Source organism: Uloborus diversus, unplaced genomic scaffold, assembly GCF_026930045.1.
Source record: "Uloborus diversus isolate 005 unplaced genomic scaffold, Udiv.v.3.1 scaffold_12, whole genome shotgun sequence".
NCBI classification, from domain to species: Eukaryota; Metazoa; Arthropoda; class Arachnida; order Araneae; family Uloboridae; genus Uloborus; species Uloborus diversus.
The window spans coordinates 8014376-8033305 of NW_026557876.1; the positions used below are offsets into that span (position 1 = coordinate 8014376).

An 18930-nucleotide genomic window follows, 5' to 3' on the forward strand; every position below is an offset into this window, starting at 1 on the left:
ATTTTACATTTTTATCAATTTTAATGGAATTAATTTAACATTAGCTGTTTCACTAATTTTTCTTCTGTTAGCTACTTATACACAGTTTTATGATTTAAAAATAAGTAATATGCATTAGTCAGTGCATAGTCATAAGACATTTTCTTTTTTTCTTAGGAATGTTTAATATTTAAGTGGGTACTTTTAATATGAATTAAAATTGTTGCATTACATTATAATTTTATGAATATAAAACATAAGTAACGAAGGAATATTATATTACTTTCTTATATTAATGATGCATTATACATTATAAAATATAGTAAATAATTTCATGTTTATTTCTAATAATGAATAAACCAACTTACTATGATTAACATACTTTTTATATTGAAAATACCAAAGTTGGAAAAAAAAAGAAAGAAAAAAAAAGAAAAAAAAATTGAAAATATCATGATATTTTCAAAATAAATATTGGATATATATCGTTATATATATCATGATATATATCGACTGATATATATCGGCCCTGAGTAATAATATTTAATTGAAAAGTAGAAAAATGTTTGGAGGATTTTTTTCTTACGTTCAGTAAATATATTTGCTTAAATTTATTTAACTCTTTTTTTTCCTCCCTGTAGCTGGGCTCATTTGGTCACAGCAAAGTGTTCGACATGAACAGCATTGCTCCCCCTCCACCCCCAAAAGATTTCCTCGGTCGACAGAAGTCTCATTCTATTGAATTGGGTATGTAATTGCTGTATATATTTGCAAGAAAAACATCGTGCTTTTATGCCATAAAAAAATGGTAAAAATGCAGATTTTTAACTTTAGTAGACACTACCTGCGTTGCCCGGCTTTGCTCGGTCTACCATGAAAATAAAAATTGTGTCAAGTGACTTATGCTCAACAATTGTGCTTAAATAAGAGAAAAAAAAAGAACATCATGCAAAATTTCGCTTCCAAACAATGATGACAGTATTAAAATACTTTTAAGATGGAAAAAATGGATTTAAAAAGCGTAACCATGGAAACACGAAACAAAATAAGTTTAAGATATTAAAGTGTTAAAGATACAATGGATTCAAAAAGCGTAACGAAAGAAACAAGAAAATTAAATGGTTAACAACTTGAATGGAAATGAGATTTTTCTTAAAAAGTCTTGTAACTTTTTTTCCTTTGGAGTTAGAAGCTTACTTTTCGGACAAAGGTCGTTAGATCCGGAGTACAAAATGTTGCTTTTTCCAATGGTGTCAAAAACAACTGTGGGACAGTTCCTTCACTTTTTATTAATAGATTTAATGAAGAAAGTAGTGCCTAAATTTCAGCTAAGCCTAAAAAAATTCGAACTAAAAATGCAAATAACTCCCGCCACAATTAAGTTAGAGCATTGGAACAAATTGCGTAGAATGCGGAAAATTCTACACTTTCCAATGATAATTATATTAATATGTGCAAGTCATTTTTCACCCCCATATTTGATGATTTATGTGAAAATTGGGCCTAAATTGGAATAAAAAAATAGCTACTTGTCAAATTTTTTCCGAACTGGTATGCAAACCTTTCTGGTGCAAAAAGAGAGATGCTGTGAAAATTTCAGCGAAATCGACTGGGCAGTTCTCAAGTTTTGCACGTTCACACAATCAGACGCTATTTGGAGACTTCATTATATACTATGTAGAGATAAAGGAAAAAACTGGAAGTTTCCGTACTAAAATTAAGATTTTTTTTTTAAAGTTTTTAAAATAGATTATTTGGTTTAAATCTTCCAGACCTGAAGTATTTTTTGTAAATAACATAAAAAAATAAATAAAATAAATAAATAAAAAAAGTTTTTACAATAATGTTAGATTTTATATATTTTTAATGGCACAAAGCATATTATCAAAAGAATTAATTCAATGTGAAATTAGCACTTTTAAAATAAAATGCCATTTCTTTAAAACTACATGTATTTTCTTTTAAGTCATCATTATTTGAGATCACTCAATCGCCCAATTCAACCAACAGTGAAATGAGAACATTATTAATAACTTTACTTAAAATTGTTTTCTTTGTAATAGTAAGCTATAATTTTTCAAATGCAACAACTTTCTTTGTTTCTTTTATTGCTTTACAGTTGTAATTTTGTGCATGTTCTTTTGTTTTTAATCATTAATATTTTAGACTATACATTTGGGCCCAACACTAGAAACTCCAATATGAAAACATTATTAATAATTTTGCTTTTATTTGTTTCTTAGTTATAGCAAGCTGTCATTTTTTCAAATGTTCATGTTGTTCTCGATGAGCCTCAGAAATGCCTTACATTCAAGGTGCTCCTTTGGGTGGTACAAAAAAACTTTTTGTCCAGGTTTACACTTACTAATAGTATTATGCTGTAAAAGTTTTAGCTTCTTACTCAACTTTTAAGAGGGTGCTCAATGCCCCCCCCCCCTATTTAACATCAGCCGTATCATAGAAAATGCCACAAATTTAGAAACATTTACTTTCCCCAGCTGTTTTTTCCTAAATAATTATTTTATTGCAATGTATATGCATAATACTCGAGCATATTATAATATGTAGTGTTGTTTTTTCATTTCAATGTATTTTTTAAACCCCCCCACCCATACTGATGAAGTTTGGGGGAGGGGGTTGAGCATTCTCTTTCAGTTGAAATAGGAAGCTAAAATTCTCCCAGTATATTTCCATCCGCGAGTCTAAAAACATTGAGGGGTGTCCTGGTATCTAGGAGAAACTTTTTTTTAAATATGTATTTTTGAACCACCCTAGTGCTCCTGAAATTTTTGATTTTTTTTTTTTGCAACCCTGCGCTATTGTAGTTTAGGCTGACAAAAGTGAAATCGTGTAAATTAAAAACTTACTTAAATAAGTATTTCCAAAAATGTATTGCTCTCTATTAACTAGTCTAGGGCTAGATTTATGTGGTTCTGATTTTCCATTTAAAATATAAATAATGACTACATTAAAATGTGTATAAATATTTTCCTTTAAATGTACAAGTTAAAAAAATATCCTCTTATTTTTTTAGAAAATGGAATTGATCGGCAAGCACAGTTGCTAAACAGGCCTGAATCAGCACAAATATATGAAAATGACACTGCTGTAAGTTTTTTTTTTAAACTTTAGTACTCAATATACAGTAAAATCCCTCTAATGTGGACAGTAAAGGGACAAAATTTTTTGTCCGCAGTAGAGAGGTGTCCGCAGGACAAGGGTTTAATAATGTTGTTTGCATTGGAATCGGAGAATCAAAAATTGTCCGCATAAGAGGGGTGTTCGTTAGGAGGTGTTTTACTGTATTTTGAATGAAGTGTTATTGTAGAAATTTAGTTATACTAGATTTAGAAACCTGTATAATGATTGATTTGTAGAAAAAGCTAAATTGTGATTAAAAATATTTGTAATACTTTTTGATGCACTAAACTTGTATTTACAGAGTGTTAACATTGATTTACATTGAAACATTTTGGCTGTTGCTAGCTACTAATTTTAGTTGTTTGAAATGTACAAATAGATTTTTTTTAAAGCCAGATTTAGTTTTTTAGCTATTAGAAAAGGAAATAGTACAAATTCACCGAGGAAAAATTTATTAGAGAAAATAGTTAATTATTCATTTCCAAGTTTCGAAGTATATACTTTGACTTAGAAAATGATGCATTAAGGATAGGGTTTGCCGTTATATATCATGATATATATATCACGATATATATCCAATATTTATTTGGAAAATATCATGATATTTTGATATTTTCGATACTTATTTTTCCGACTATGGTATTTTCAATATAAAATGTAAACTAATCATAATAATATTGTTCATTTAGTATTAAAAATAACAAAAAAGTTATGTTCTGTATTTTTATAATGTATTAATACATCATTAATATAGCAAAGTAATATAATACATTCTTTTTTAAAAACTTGTATTCATAAAATTATCAGTAATGTAACAATTTTAATTCATATTAAATTACCTAATTAAATATTAAACATTGCTCAGATAAAAGAAAATATCTTATGACGTGCACCGACAAATGCATATTATTTATTTCTGATGAATCACATAACTGTAAACGTAGCTAACAGAAGAAAAATGAATAAAACAGCTAAGGCTAAATGTACTCCATTAAAATTGATAGAAATGTAAAATGAAATATTTGTTATAAATAACGAAAGAAACCTTTTTCTAAAGTCTACAAATTGTAATAATAATTTAAGAAAATAAAGAGTGATTTGAGGATGCATTTACTATTTTGAAGACTTTAGTTTGTGTTGATTGAAAATATGGGATAGATATCAAAAGATTCCAATATACATCAAAATATCGGATATTTTCGATATTTTTGAAAGTATTATGATATTTTCAAACCCTGAGGAGGTGCAATGCAGTTTTAAAAGTTTTTAAAGAAACTTTTTGAGATTTTTTTTGAAATTTATTGCATTATTTGTTAATAAAATGTCTTGAAATTTATTTAAATATCTGTATCGACATGATTGAATATGGAAAAGTAGTGAGTGTCAATGAATAGATTTGTATATACTGTCTGACTACCGATTACATGGAAAGACTGATATCCAGTTTATAGGCGGAAACTATTTTTTTATAGGGATGTTGGTTTGTTTCAGATGTGCACTTCTACCTCTCTATTATTTAGCCTTAGTTTCGTAAAAATGAAAATTTGCTCACAGCAACATTTTTTAAATCTAAAGTATATTCGATCTATATTCTCACGGCAAAAATGAATGGATTTATTTATTCACAACAAAGTTTTGAGTTTACCATTTTGCTTCTATGTTCCTGACCGAAATGAAAATATTTTCTTTTCTTTTTGTTGTTCCCATGGTAACTATTTTTGTTTTCCCTTATTTTATTTTAGAGAATGCAATAAACGAATAAGGCACTAGTGACATTACAAAACGCGTGAATAAAAATCCCATTGTTATTTTCCCTTCTCACCTGCTAGGTTCATTCAGGTGGAATCGTCTTTACTTGGCAGATTGCCAAATTACATACACTCCATGGTCAAACACTACTATGTTTATTTTCAGTCTATTAAGCATATCTTGATAGTTACCTTTATGAATTTTTATTTTTAAAATTTTCATACTTTATAATTTGTTTTTATCATTTTTTAAACGTTCCCATTTAGTATTCATGTATTTGTTTCGTTTAATTTATGTGTTATTCGTGTTTAATTTCTTGTTTCCCCTAGATTAACCAAGAGAATGTGCAAAATTCCAATGAAATGGATAGAAGCCCTTGGAACTCACCTAGGCCTAACATGGCTTCTCCAATTCAAGTTTCTATACCTTCAAGCTCTCCAGACATGATGACTAATGGACAGTGAGTTTAAAATTCTAATTTCCATTTTTAAAATGTAATCCATGTTTCCTCTACTACTGATCAGGCATTGTTAAAAAAACTGCGTAATTTAATTCAAAAAAAAAAAAATTACAGTGTGGAAAATTCATACTTCTACCTCTCTAATTGTCATGAGACTCGGTTTATTTAATTGCCAAAAAGTATAGAGTATTGTAAAGTCTTGGACCAATTTAAAAAAAAGTGTCGCAAGGACACACAATAGACTTGAGCCGGACTTGGGTATATTCACAAAACTGTATTATTTAATGAAAAAAAAAAAATAAACAACAATAAAACTAATACCCGAAATTTACTTTTTAACTATATCCAAAAACTATGAAAAATAATAGTAGTGAAGTTAGTTTTATTAATAAAAGTTAACAAACTAATTTCAAGGCTGAACTTAAAAATGTGGGTTGCGCTTTTAAACTGATGACTTGACTTGCACCAAGTAAAGCTTCAATAACTTGCATTATTCGTAAAGTGCAAAATGTTCAAAATTCAACTAAAAACTTGCTTAAGTTCAGCTTTGAAATTTATGTGTTAAGTTAAAAAACCAAACTAACTTTGTAGTTGCTGTCATTTTTCATTGTTTTTGGAAACAATTAAAAACAACTACATCATTACTGTCACACATGGTTATATATCAGAACTTAAGACTTCATCATAATCGTTTTTGTGTTTGGGTCGTTAGGTTAAAAAGTTTCTTACATTGTTAATACACTTCTAGGTGTGCACCTTTTGTAGTTTTAAGAAGATTCAGACAGTTTTCAATTTCATGCCAGCTTCTAACTCTATCAGGGTTGCCAACCTTGAAGAAGCAATTCGAGGAACATCCGTGCTGATTTTGAGGAGCAGTTTAAAATTTTGCAGAACAGTTTGGTATTTTGTATAAAAATCAATAAAAAACAATTGAAACCAATTATCTTAAATTGTTTTATAGCTTTAATAAATCATTTTAAACACAAGTAAAAATATTGTTATTTTCAAAATAATAAAACAGCTTTAAACACTGTTTCAATCTTTGAGTAAGCATCTTTAATTTCCCATATTTACATGTTTGTTATGATAAAATAGCAAAATTTAAGACTGAAGACTTTCGACCAGAAAATGTGAAGCTAAAGAACTTCTTTGCAGAGCCGCGGAGTTTTGCCATTTTTGTGGAGCAACTTCTCAAAATGCGGAGCAGTTGGCAACCCTGCCCTAGTGAAGTCAAAATTTACCTTTTGTCAGATGAGGGTTTGGTCATAACAGCCCATTTTCAATTTCTATTATTATTTCACTCTCCTCAGATATATTTATTTATCTATCTATTGTCGCCTCAGAGCAACACTAAGACATCTAATCTCAGAAATCACAATAAGATATCCTACTGTTATTCTGAGGCGATAATATCTTGTTCAAATTTCACAGTTCAATTTTCACTAACTTCCTGTGGTCAGATTCTTTTGAAACTTGGTATGAGATCTCAGATCCAATGACAATGCAATATTCTTTAATTAAAGTAATTAATTAACCATTAATTATTAGTTTATTCTAGTTTTAAATAACAGTTTTGAAAAATTAATCTGATATGAGGACGCAAAAATACTTTTCAGTTTTCTCTGTCAGTACCACCTACATGCCACCAATGGGGGAAAAAAACTTGATAAGATAAAGGTTAAAATAAAAAAAGAGTAATATATAAATCTGTTTTTTTTTCTTAATTTCTTTATCACTGTAAGACTTTCTAAACATCCCGTAGGATTATCGGAAAAAGATAACTTTCGTCATGTTTCTCAAAATAATTCTCTGCACTTCTGTTCTAGACTTAATTTTAAATTTGTTGTTCATAAGCAATTGTTGATTTCAGGTACAGTATGGGATCTCAATTTTTTGAGTTCTAAAATTTTGAAGACTTAAAACCTGGCACTTTTTTCTTTAAGCAATAATAATGATAAAAAATTAAAATTCTAAAATTTTTGTTTTTTTATTTTAAATGTATTCAAAATTGTTAACATCCGGCGATGACTTGTTGAAAATACAATACATGCTGCTTAATTTTATGTTTTTTCGATACCATGTGTCATGTGTGAGTTATCCTTTTACAGTAGTAGTACAGCAATCCTTTAGCATCCGCTTCCAATTAACGACTTCTTTTTATTTTTCTTGTTAGTATATCAAAAAAAGCATATTTAGCAAGAATCCAAAGATATTTTTTGCATAATTATGATTCATTTTTTATATTGATCGCCACCTTGTATATATTACATAAAAATAAAAAGTAACCTCTGCAGATCACACAGCAATGTGCAAATTATCTCCAACTGACATATTTTTAGCATATTGAAGTATAATTTCATTAAGATTGATCAAGAAGAAAAGGAAAATATTTGGCTCAAACATTGTCTAAGCTTTTTATATCTAATATTGCATAATTTGATACATTCTTCTATTTTTCTGGAAAATTCCAAAATCTGGATTGATTGCGGTCTTGAGCATTCCCGATTTCCGGTCCCATACTGTATGTGAATTTAGGAGAGTTTACTGCCTAACAAAAAATTGTAAATTAATTTTAAAATAAAAATTTCATTAAAGTATTCTTCTAGCCTTAATCTTTCATTTTTTCCCCTCAGGTCATTCGGGTTTCCCGGCAAACCCCACAGTCAGAGCGCCGCAGACCTCACGGGATCGACGGCAACGCACCCCATCGGCCATCACCCATACCCATTCCCCCACCCGTACCCCTACATGCACCCTCCCGTGCACTCCCCCTACTCCCACTCTATGGCTCACATGAACTGCGCCCAGTGCATTTCGTCCTCCTGGTCCAACCTGATGAGCCCGCACCCATCTCCCTTCTTCCATCCGATGCCTTGGGGCTCTGCGCAGTCGACCATGCTGAGGAATCAGCAGGGGGTCAACGGGCACATGAAGCACAGTCATGGAGATCTGATCACTTATCCAGGTATTTGCTGCTTTTGTTATACAGTAGACCCTCGTTTTACGCGGGTTTATTTTACACAGTTTAAGATTTGACACCTTTATTTTATTTTACGCGGATGAGTTTCGGTTTTACGCGGATGCGGCAATGCAAACAGATAAAATTTTCCCCTCTTTCAAAATTCAGACTCCTAAAGATTGCAGATGACGCGTAATCAACTGCATTTTGACGTGCTAATAATCGAACTTGGACCACTGGAGACATTTTATGCCAGTGGCGCCGACTCCATGGGGCTTGAGGGGGCCCGAGCCCCCTCAATAGTTTGTTTTGGGGGGCAGAGCCCCCTCAATAATTTAAGAACATTATTTGTCATATTATGGTTTCTAAAATCACAAAATTATGTTGGTATTTTTTACCTTCCTTGTTTGAAGATAGTTACATTGTAAAATACATTCAGTAATGAATTAAAACAAATAACTATTGCTATAGTAAGCAGGTTAATTGAAAATGAGCGGTGTGAATAAGGATAGTGTTACGGTGCTGAGAGCACTCATAGAATTTGTCCCAGTGCGCGAACCTTCGGATGAAGTCTCGCTGGCGGCGCTCTCATCTAAGTGTTGCTGATCTGGAAAAAATATATCAGGGTTTGATTTGTACATTTAATGGAAGGCGTGATAGTTTTCTTCAATTATTAGAGTTAATAAAGCAATCTGTTTATTAACTTTTTAAACTCTATTAAAGCATTAATTTTGAGACATTATTTTTATTTAGTGAACTCTGGGCCTTATACAAAGCAATCTTAAATTAGTTATTTCACTTTTAGTAATCAAAGTGCGACATCAGTCTTTTATGCTTTATTCTTTTAATGATAGTTCAGATTTATTTAAATATCATTTCAATCTTTTCAGAGCTATATATTCACTGCTAATAGACTAAAACTATAATTATTACTGTAAATTAAATTAGCTTTTCACAAAAATACCATTTTTTCTTTTTTTTAAAGCCAAAAAATGTGTTGTCTTGTCGATTTTCTCAGAGTGTCGATTTACCTTGTATAGTGCCGTAGCCTAGCTATGGCACTGCACGGCTCCCCACAAAATGGAACTGTAAAATTATCCCTCACTTAAGGCAAGTGACATGATCTAATTGAAGCAGAAAATTTGTGTACCAATTTTTAGATTGTTTTACTTTGAAAACGCCCTGTCACATATGTTTGTTTGTATAAATTATACACACCAGAAAATATGTAAGTTGGCATTTTCAAGGCACAAAAATCTGAATTTTTTTCGGGGGGGGGGGGGGGAGGGGCTCCGTGCTTTAACATACTCCCTAGACCCCGGTGACATCTGGCCCCCCCAATAATTTTTCCAAGTCGGCGCCCCTGTTTTATGCGATTGGTTTCAGAGCTCTTTCCAGAATTAAAGTTATTAAACTACACAGTTCAGAGCTCACTGGAAGAAGAGTTTTCAGGAAGGGCAAAGGAGGCCAAAACCAACGAGGATACCGACGTCGGTGACGCACAACCGAAAACGTTCACATTGAAAATTTTGAGCCATTCCCAGACAATAGAAATGATTTTTGTGATTTGCTAGTGAAGGAAGATTCTATCATGGAAATGACGCAAGTGATCATGGATGCTTTAATGCTCTGCAAAGAATGACAGAGAAAAAATCTTAATGACTGCCAAAAGACTATCATAGCCAGCTGCTCTTTATAAACAGAACACCAAATTGTTTATGTTTTCTTTACGCATGTTGTGCATAAAAGTCGATATAAGTACACATCAAACTTATTATACAATTACTCATCACTAGAATGAAGTATTTTTTTTAATCTGCGGCACCTAACCCCTATTTTAACACTACTATTAGGGCTCAATTTACGCAGCATTTTCGTGGAACGTACCCCACGTAATATGGGGGTCTTCTGTACTTGCATTTTTTCTCAACCCTCTTTCCCTTTTTATTATTTTTTTAGTGCTCCCTATTTATTTTATTAATTTATTTTTAATAATTTCATTTATTCATTTATATATGTATTTTTAATTACTATTTTTTTGTTATTTTATTAGAAAAGTTCTGTGCTATGCCAGTGACATAAATGCACACACACAAACAAAATAAATGAAATAAAATTTAAATTGAATAAAATAAAATAAATAATTTAAATTAAAAATAAATCAATAAAGAAATTTGAATAAAGAAATGAAAAAAAAAAAAAAAAATCTCCCCCCCCCCAAATTTTGATGGCACAACTTTTGTCATAATCCCACCTTGTGGGCACCTGCTGCTTTATTTTTTTCATAGAAATTAAGCCATGATTTCACTGCATAAATAAATTTGAATGAATTCCTTTCAGATTCTAATTTCTCTTACCCGTACCCTGGTGGTGCATTTTATCCCAATGGGCCTCCCACGGTCGACCCCAATTTCATGAAAGATCTTCATCATCAAGTAGAAGCGAACCGAGTGAAGAGAAGTCCTGCTGGTTTGAGGCATAGCAACGAGGATGCGGCTGTTGAAACTGCCGCAAATCAGCCACCCAACCTTGATGCAGCCAACGAGCCAGAGCCAACTGCTGCAGCTCAGGGTAAATTTTTATTTAGTTTGTTAAGAGAGTTTTCACTTGCTTAATTAATCCCAAAGTATTGCAAAAAAATTCTGAATTGAGCCTGTTAGATTTTGTAAAAGAAAAATCAGTTCCATAGAAATGTATAACTTTATAAATTGTTTGGGCATATGTTTTTGGCGTTGCAAAGAATCCCTTTTTCAATTAAAAAAAAGATAACAGCTTTTAGATGTAAAGAGGTTTGAACAAAGCTTTTGTTGGGATTGATCTGGGTATCTTAATAAATCAGGATTTCAAGTTTTGTCAACAGTGCAGCATTGCAAGTAACAAAGACAACAGAATGCTTGGGTTTATCAGTAGATCCATTTCAAACAAATCTAAGAAGGTTCTTCTGCCTTTATATAGGAGTTTAGTAAGATCCCATTTGTAGTATGCTGTTCAGTTTTGGTCGCCTTATCTGTTAAAATATATTTGTGTATTTGAAAGGGTTCAAAGAAGGGTAACTAAACTAGTAAGGGGACTCTCAGATTTAGATTATGATACCAGACTTAATAGGCTTAACATGTATAGCCTGGAGCAAAGGAGGATCAGAGGGGACATGATTCAGTTGTTTAAATTTATCAAAATGAAAGATGTAAATGGATTAAACTTTTGTAGCAAAAGCAGGACGAGGGGTCATTGTTTTAACCTATTTAATTCTCAGGTTTACCTCGGGAAAAACTACTACTTTAGTAGAGTCGGTTGTGCACTTGGAACAGCTTATCGGAAGAGGCAGTAATGAGCAAGGGGGTAGATAGCTTTAAGAGGGCCATTGATCTTCATTGGGGACTTATAAACTGACTAGGACCAGCCTAGCTGGGCCCAGAGTCTGTTGCTGGTCGTCATATTTGTATTTGTATCTCACATTTTAGCAATTTCTTTTTCCTCCAAGTTATGTTTTATACGTTATTGATTTTATTTTTAACTCTTAACACAAGGTATTTATGTCTTTCTTGATATGGTACTTTTTGTTTTATTTCTGTCTTTACTAATAAAGATTAGAAAAAAAAATCAAAGACTTACTATAAAAAAGCCTTTTAGTAAATATAACCAAACAAACAGAGAAACAAAATAAAAAACCTAAATAAGGGCCTAAGTAATGGACTAAATAAAACCTTCAAATGTTATTTTCATCAAATTAAACTCTTTTTTTTAAATTCAAATTATCTAAAAGAATCTTTCACAAGATTCATATTCACAGAAGTGGAATTATCACAAATTTGGCGTACACTATCTTACAAACATTTTCCTCAAATGTATATCCTTATCTCTTTCATCATAGCATTTTGTAGTTGTTAATTGAAAATATAACTTAAAAATTCTTAACCTTTTATGCCAATAACTGCTTTGTCATCCACAACGCGTCTAGCATATATTTTAAAAAAAAATTTGCAGACAGTCAAGGTTAAAAGATGTCATATGTATTTCCATGTTCTGTAAAAATGTTTGATATTTTTGATCAATGGAAGAACAGCTATGGTGTTCGTTACCTTATTGCTGCTATCAGTTTTTTTTTTAAATCTTATTATTAATATTTTTTAAATATTGATAATAATCAATAAGGCAATACATTGATAACCTTTGCTAATAAGGGGGGAAAAAAAGATTGAATATACTGTCTCAAAAATGTTTATAGCAACCCTTGAACAAGTTCTCCATTAATAAGCCTTGATGCTTTGTTTTCCACATTTTCTTAAACATTGCTTCTTTGTGGTTTTTGTATTTTTGATGTGCCGTTCATTGTTTTTAAAAACAGTCTGTTGTCTCGACTTGCCTCCTGGTTGTAGATTTTCATTATTTGAGGGTCATTCAGATTTTTCTCTGGCCATTTTTTTGTTTATCTTGTGTTTTCAGTTAAATATCTTTTAAAAATTTGTTTATGTTGTCTGACTTTTGGTGTGTCCCTCCCACAAAACTTTGCTTTCCTTTCATCTGTATCATTATTGAAAACAATATGTTATGTGCGCCATTGCGATGTCTGTAACTATTCTTAGTTATAAAAATATGGTAAGGTTTAAAAGTAAAAAGCTGAAAAGATTTATTGAAATTAAAATCAGCTAATTGTAGTCTCAAGACATTCTTATCTAGACTTTGCTATCCATCAGCGAGCATGATGCGTAGAGCAATGTCACCCAATTGTGAACATCGCAACTGAGTAAAGGTTAAAAGTTCATAATCTGAGTTGAAGTTAAAGTTCTGTTTCATTGTTTAAAGTTCATGATTTTATGGATCCACTAGCGGTATCCACACGGCTTTGCCTGTGATAGAAAATTAAAAGGTCATTTGGTTCGCTTGTATTTTTACAAATAACGGATGATGAGTTTCTCGCCAATTCGCTATGTTCAGTGGCTCACCCATGTTACAGTTCCACATTATGATAATTTGCCCGATAAAATGTTCTTAAAATTGGAATAGAAAAAGAACAAAATCGAATATTTGAAAAATCGCTTTGATGTGACTTAGTTCTAGACAGAACTTCTTGTTCAATTTTACAATGTCATAAAAAATTCCTGAACCTGTAAAGTATTCTTGTGCAAACTGCATATTCATTTGATAATTTGATGCTTTTTTAAAATGTGTCAACTACTTTTCAGCAGGGTTCGTGATTTTTTAAATATTTTTTTTTTTAAATTGAAAAAGGCTGATTTTTAAAATTTTTAATCAGATTTTTTAAAATTTAAATCAGATTTTTTTGATTTTTTAAAAAATTGTTCAAAAATTTGTAGATATTAATTACTTTACATTTATAGACATAATATATTTCATACAATAGATGAATCCATTCAACTTACTTTTAAAATTAAGGTAAGTTCTCAAACTATTCAATAATATTTTAAGATTTATTAATGCATTATAATGCTTAGATAAGATGTGATTTTGTTTTATGCTTGGCTTAAGGATAAGGTTTCCATTATCATGTATGTTTTTAGTGTAAAATAATATGTTGAACTTTATAATATATATGTTACTTTTCTAAACTATATTAGTCATGGTGTGTAAGATAAACTCCAAAATTTTATTTTGTTCTAAACTGTAATTTTAAAGTAAAAGCAATATAGAGTGAATATCTGTTACACACACTGAAAGAGGGATCTATGTAGTTTTGTCTGTTGAAGTTAAGATAGTATAATGCAGTGTAGTAAATACATTCTAAAAGTGCAAAATTAATTTATAAAAGTAAAATCAAAAGATTTTAACTAATGATTTTGTTGAAAAAATCACTTAATTCAAATCAATTGATTTAAATCAATGACTTTTTTTAAAAAATCACTTGATTAAAATCATGATTTTAATTGTGATTTAAATCAACGAACCCTGCTTTTCAGACACCCTGTATATTTAATCCTAAAATAATTTTACTTTATCCTCAGAAAGCCAAGTCCCAGATGAAGAACCTCCAAAGCCTCAAAAGCCAACTGAACCCTGGTCGTGCATGCATTGCACATTCATCAATCCGGCAGGAATTTATATTTGCCAAGTGTGCTGCAAAACCAGCTATGGAAACAGCCAAAAACCACCTGATGACCAGGAAGATGTCGCCATGGACACTCGCGATAGCGAATCACCCCTCATCAACAGAGATGCTTTTTTGAATTCCCCTAGATTTTCCTCAGAGGCACAAAAGGTGATATAATTTATCGAAATGAAATGCTGACTTTGTATTGACTTTTTTTTATTCAATTATCACTCTGTGCTTCCAAAGCTGGGAATGTTGTTTTTATATGATTTAATATTTGATATCTCTCTATTTATTTCCTTGGGACTGTAGTATATATATTTCTAGTCAAGACTTTATGTTGAATAGATTTTGTTACGTTGTACGTCGACCTGGTTTATTGATTTTTATATTTTTGGTTATTCCCAGCACAATTGTTATCAAATTCGCATGTACTTTCTTAATTCAATTTGAAAATAAATGGACGACCGAAAGCTTCTCTCTTTTGTCATTTTTATATAAGCAAGTCTTTTAACTACTATCTCAATAATATCATTCATAATGCTGTGGGTTATGTTGTTTGAATTATCCATGAAAATAGAACTATTTTTATTGATGCATCAAAGTTATGCTTGAGATCACAATAAGCAGTACATTTTAAGAATTTGTTACTATTTCTTTTTTTTAAACATGTTTAGGCAGAAAAACTGTTTCTTAGTAACCTATAACCAACTCTTATATGTTTTCCATTCTTTTATACGAATTTCCAAGCAAGATTTAATTCTTTTAATAAAGTCACTTTTAGAAAATTGGTATTTTTTTCAATAGTTTGCTTGTAGATTAAGTAACAGTTAAATCATTTACTGTTGTTTTTTAGTTATTCTTCCAAGTTCATCCCATCCTTGAATTATTTTTAATTGCAATTTAGCTAATGTAAAACTGCTCAGTGCTATATTCGCTCAAAATGATATAGAAAAGTTAAAATTTTTGCAATTATTTTTCAAATGCAATTAGTTTAAATTCTTTTACTACATACTCACCGATGAAACATTAAGACTTGGAGAATATTTTATGTGCTTTTATTTATTATTTTTTTTACCCAACTTCAAACAGTACCTTTATTCTGAATGAATTTTGAGTTAACAAACAGTTAGTTTTATTAAAGGTTTGTAGATAGTTTTTATCAAAAGATATTCAACGAATAAATGAAAATGAGACAAGGCTGAACATGAAATAAAACAAAACTTTTAGATTCTGCAAGCATTTTACCATATTATCCATTGCATGTTTTAATTTCAAGTATCATATTAGATCACATTACTAATTTTGTTCAGTTTATGTTAGTGCATGGTTTTCCAGTTCCTTTCTTGACCTTATCTTCCTGGAGAAAAGGAAGGTAGAAGTTGTGAAGAGAAGAGCTTGATTTTTTTTCAGGTAGGTAACGCACTTTTCGCAGTTCTGGCATTCTTTTGCCATAAAGTGTTTTAAAACTTTATTTATAAATTTTTAAATTTTGCCGTTTAAATTAATCTAACATTGTTGAGAGAATTGCAAAATGTTTTACAGCTAACTTTGAACATAATTTATAAAGAAAGTAAATTGACCGAAATTCATATTCTAACAACATTTTGAGTTTCTATTATAAAAAATTATGCCTAAGCAGCAACTGAATGATGATGTTCAAAAATTGTACGATTTGGGATATTTTGTTATGAAATCAATATTGATTTTTTTTTACCATGGTAGTGAAATTTGAAATGCTTTTGTTAATTTGAATGAAACTATAAAAAAATTTAAATGACTCATTTCGAATATTTTTGACCAGTAACACTTTAGTGTCATCTAAGTATGGAGCTTTCTTTTGTAACATTGCTGGTAAAGTAGAAAAAACTATCACGTTTTGAAACAAGATTAAAATTATGATTTAAAAAAAATCATGATACAGTCAGATCCCGATTTAACAAATTCAGTGGGACTGAAACTTTTATACGCTAAATCAGATTTATTCGTAATATCGGGGTGTAAAATTTTTTTTAAAAAATGCAATTACCTTACCTAAAACTTCTAACAAGCACTTGCCCAAAAATATCCAAAATTAGAAAGTGTACACTTTTTATTCAGCATTCCACGCTTTATTACACGCTAGTTAATTTGAAATTTTAAACTACTGAGTACGTGAAACCTGTGTAAGTTGACCACTTGCGATGCAGTATTTTGGTGGTCAACTTAGACAGGTGGTCAACTTATAAAGGGGTAATGATTTTTTTTTTGGAATTCTTGCACCATGACACCTTTTGTAATTCTTGCAATTGACACCTACTCTTTCTGTTTAACTCACTTTCATTGTTTAGCATTACTTTGAAACAATAATTTAAGATGTTATTCAAATATTTTTAGAGATTATTTTCCCAGAATGACGTATAATGTGTCGTGCAAATTTAAAATTTCAGTAAATTGATTTTAAAAAAAAGCCTTATTGTTTATGAAAAGTTACTCATTTTATATTAATAGTTCCTAAAAATTTATAGCTAATCAAAAATTACAAATTTTTCGCTTAACAACAGAAGAAAAACAAGTTTGGAGAATAAAAGGTTTCTTAGTAGTTTTCCCATGTGGTTAAACTCAAAAGGAGGTTTAGTTATGCTGCTGTTTCATTTAGTTGGTAAAATGCTGGTCTGGCATCAGAAATATTCTTGGAAAGCTTAAATAATAATAATAATAATAATAATAATAATAATAAAAATAATTTGCTAAATAAAATTTTAAAAAATAAACCAAGTGGTCAACTTACAAAGGGTTTTTTACAATACTCCAATCCAAACTTGGTGTTCATTAGTGGTCAAGATAGACAGGTGGTCAAGATAGAGAGGTGGTCAAGTTACAGAGGTTTTCCTTCATTATATAAGATAGGGTTCTGTTCCTGACAAAAGCAGTCAACATAGACAGGTGGTCAACTTACAAAGGTGGTCAACTTTACAGGTTTTACTGTAGTAGTTTTTTGACAATTTCCTTGATACTCGACTCGAAATAGTTCTCTTCCGACTTTAGGGAGAGAAGAAAATTCTGTGTCATTTACAGCCTGCTGCATGAGATATGTTTTTACGATCTCTAGGCCGTGTAAAGCATTTGAAAAAGTAACAGTTTTAATGGGAGTTTCACTATCGCTTTCAGCATCAAAATCACTATTCGTTGGTTGTCCTCGCCCATCAAAAATTGCTGATTCCAAGAAAAGTCTTTTTCTGCTTCGGACAGTACGGATGTAACATTTGAAAACAATCCGATATTCACTTACTCAAAATTACAAAAATATATTTTTTCGTCCGTTAAAACAATTTGTTATTTTGGGGTTTATTATTCGGTAAATAGGGGTTCTTGCCTTCATTTTAGTCGGGGAGAAAGAAAAATTCGCTAAATCATGAAATTTGTTAAATAGAGGTTCGTTAAATCGGGGTTCGACTGTAGTTGTTTCTATTTATCTCAAAGGAAGTTTATGAAACAGATAATCTTGATTTAGCTATCCACAGACACTCATTTGAAAAAAAGAAGAACTTCATAAAACATTAATATGAAACATTTAGAGTTTTCATACTAAACATTTTGTTTGCAAAATGATTCAACATTTGCTATTGGTTGCTAGAACTTTCTACGAAAAAATAAAGAAATTATTATAATTGGAATTACAGGGCTGGGATGAAAATTTTGCAATTCTCTTAATGTATTTGCTTTTACAAATTTGAAACCCATATAAATCCAAAAGAGCATTTTCATTTGTATTCCTTTTATTTGTATGCTTTCTGAAGTTTGCAGTTGCTTTGAAATTCTATGTAATTTCAATGCTGTTGTAACTATGAATTTTGCTATTAATTTTTGTTTTTAACTGTATATTAGTAATTTTCTTATTTATTCTCTTTTTTATAAATGTTTTTTTACTTCACATCTATGGCATTTGAATTTTTAAAGGGAATTCACTTTCTTACAACTGATTACAATTAATATTTGTTTTCGATTTAGGTATACAATTTGTAAATAATGCATAGCTTCTCTGAAGAAAAAAAAGGAAGAAATCTTTAAATGTGTATTTTTTTCTTTAAACTGAGCGGTTTAAATACATTTTTCATCATTGAAGTTTTGTTGAAGTAAAGACATTTACTTTTAAGTAGCAGAACCAAAACCATTCGCTATTATTATTTTTTAAATAAAAGTGTTTGCTTTAAATTAAATGAAACTCAAAAATGCTTTTTGCATTATTTTTAGTTAAAAAATCATTTCTGAATCATAAAACATTTTTATAACTTAAATATAACTGCCTAAAATGCTATTGAATTTTTAGCTGTAGTATCATACTTTATTCGATTAAAATTCTGTTAAATTGTTTTTATGCATTTTTTGAAGTGATGTGTATATTTATACATCAAATCTTAAAAAAAAAAAAAAAAAAAAAAAAAAAGGTTCTGCAATTTGGGGAAAAAAAAAACTTTTTTAAGACTTACATTTTTACATTTTAAGTAACATTGCCAGTTTAGATATTATTTGAATTGCTTAAAATTGTGCATATATTATCTTCAGTGCAAAAAGCTCTTTTGGGTTTTTAATTTTTATGTTACTAAAATTTTACTT

At 30.3% G+C, this 18930-nt stretch overlaps 1 protein-coding gene across 1 annotated transcript in view; it reads left to right on the top strand.

The window, feature by feature from the left end:
* The window catches only part of LOC129232456 (uncharacterized), a 129046-nt gene that overhangs the window by 11989 nt on the left and 98127 nt on the right, over positions 1-18930 (top strand). The window contains exons 3-9 of the mRNA XM_054866601.1: positions 621-726; positions 3014-3087; positions 5199-5329; positions 7963-8294; positions 10629-10859; positions 14249-14502; positions 16726-16731. Coding sequence (XP_054722576.1) covers positions 621-726; positions 3014-3087; positions 5199-5329; positions 7963-8294; positions 10629-10859; positions 14249-14502; positions 16726-16731 — 1134 coding nt within the window. The remainder of the gene's footprint in view (positions 1-620; positions 727-3013; positions 3088-5198; positions 5330-7962; positions 8295-10628; positions 10860-14248; positions 14503-16725; positions 16732-18930) is intronic.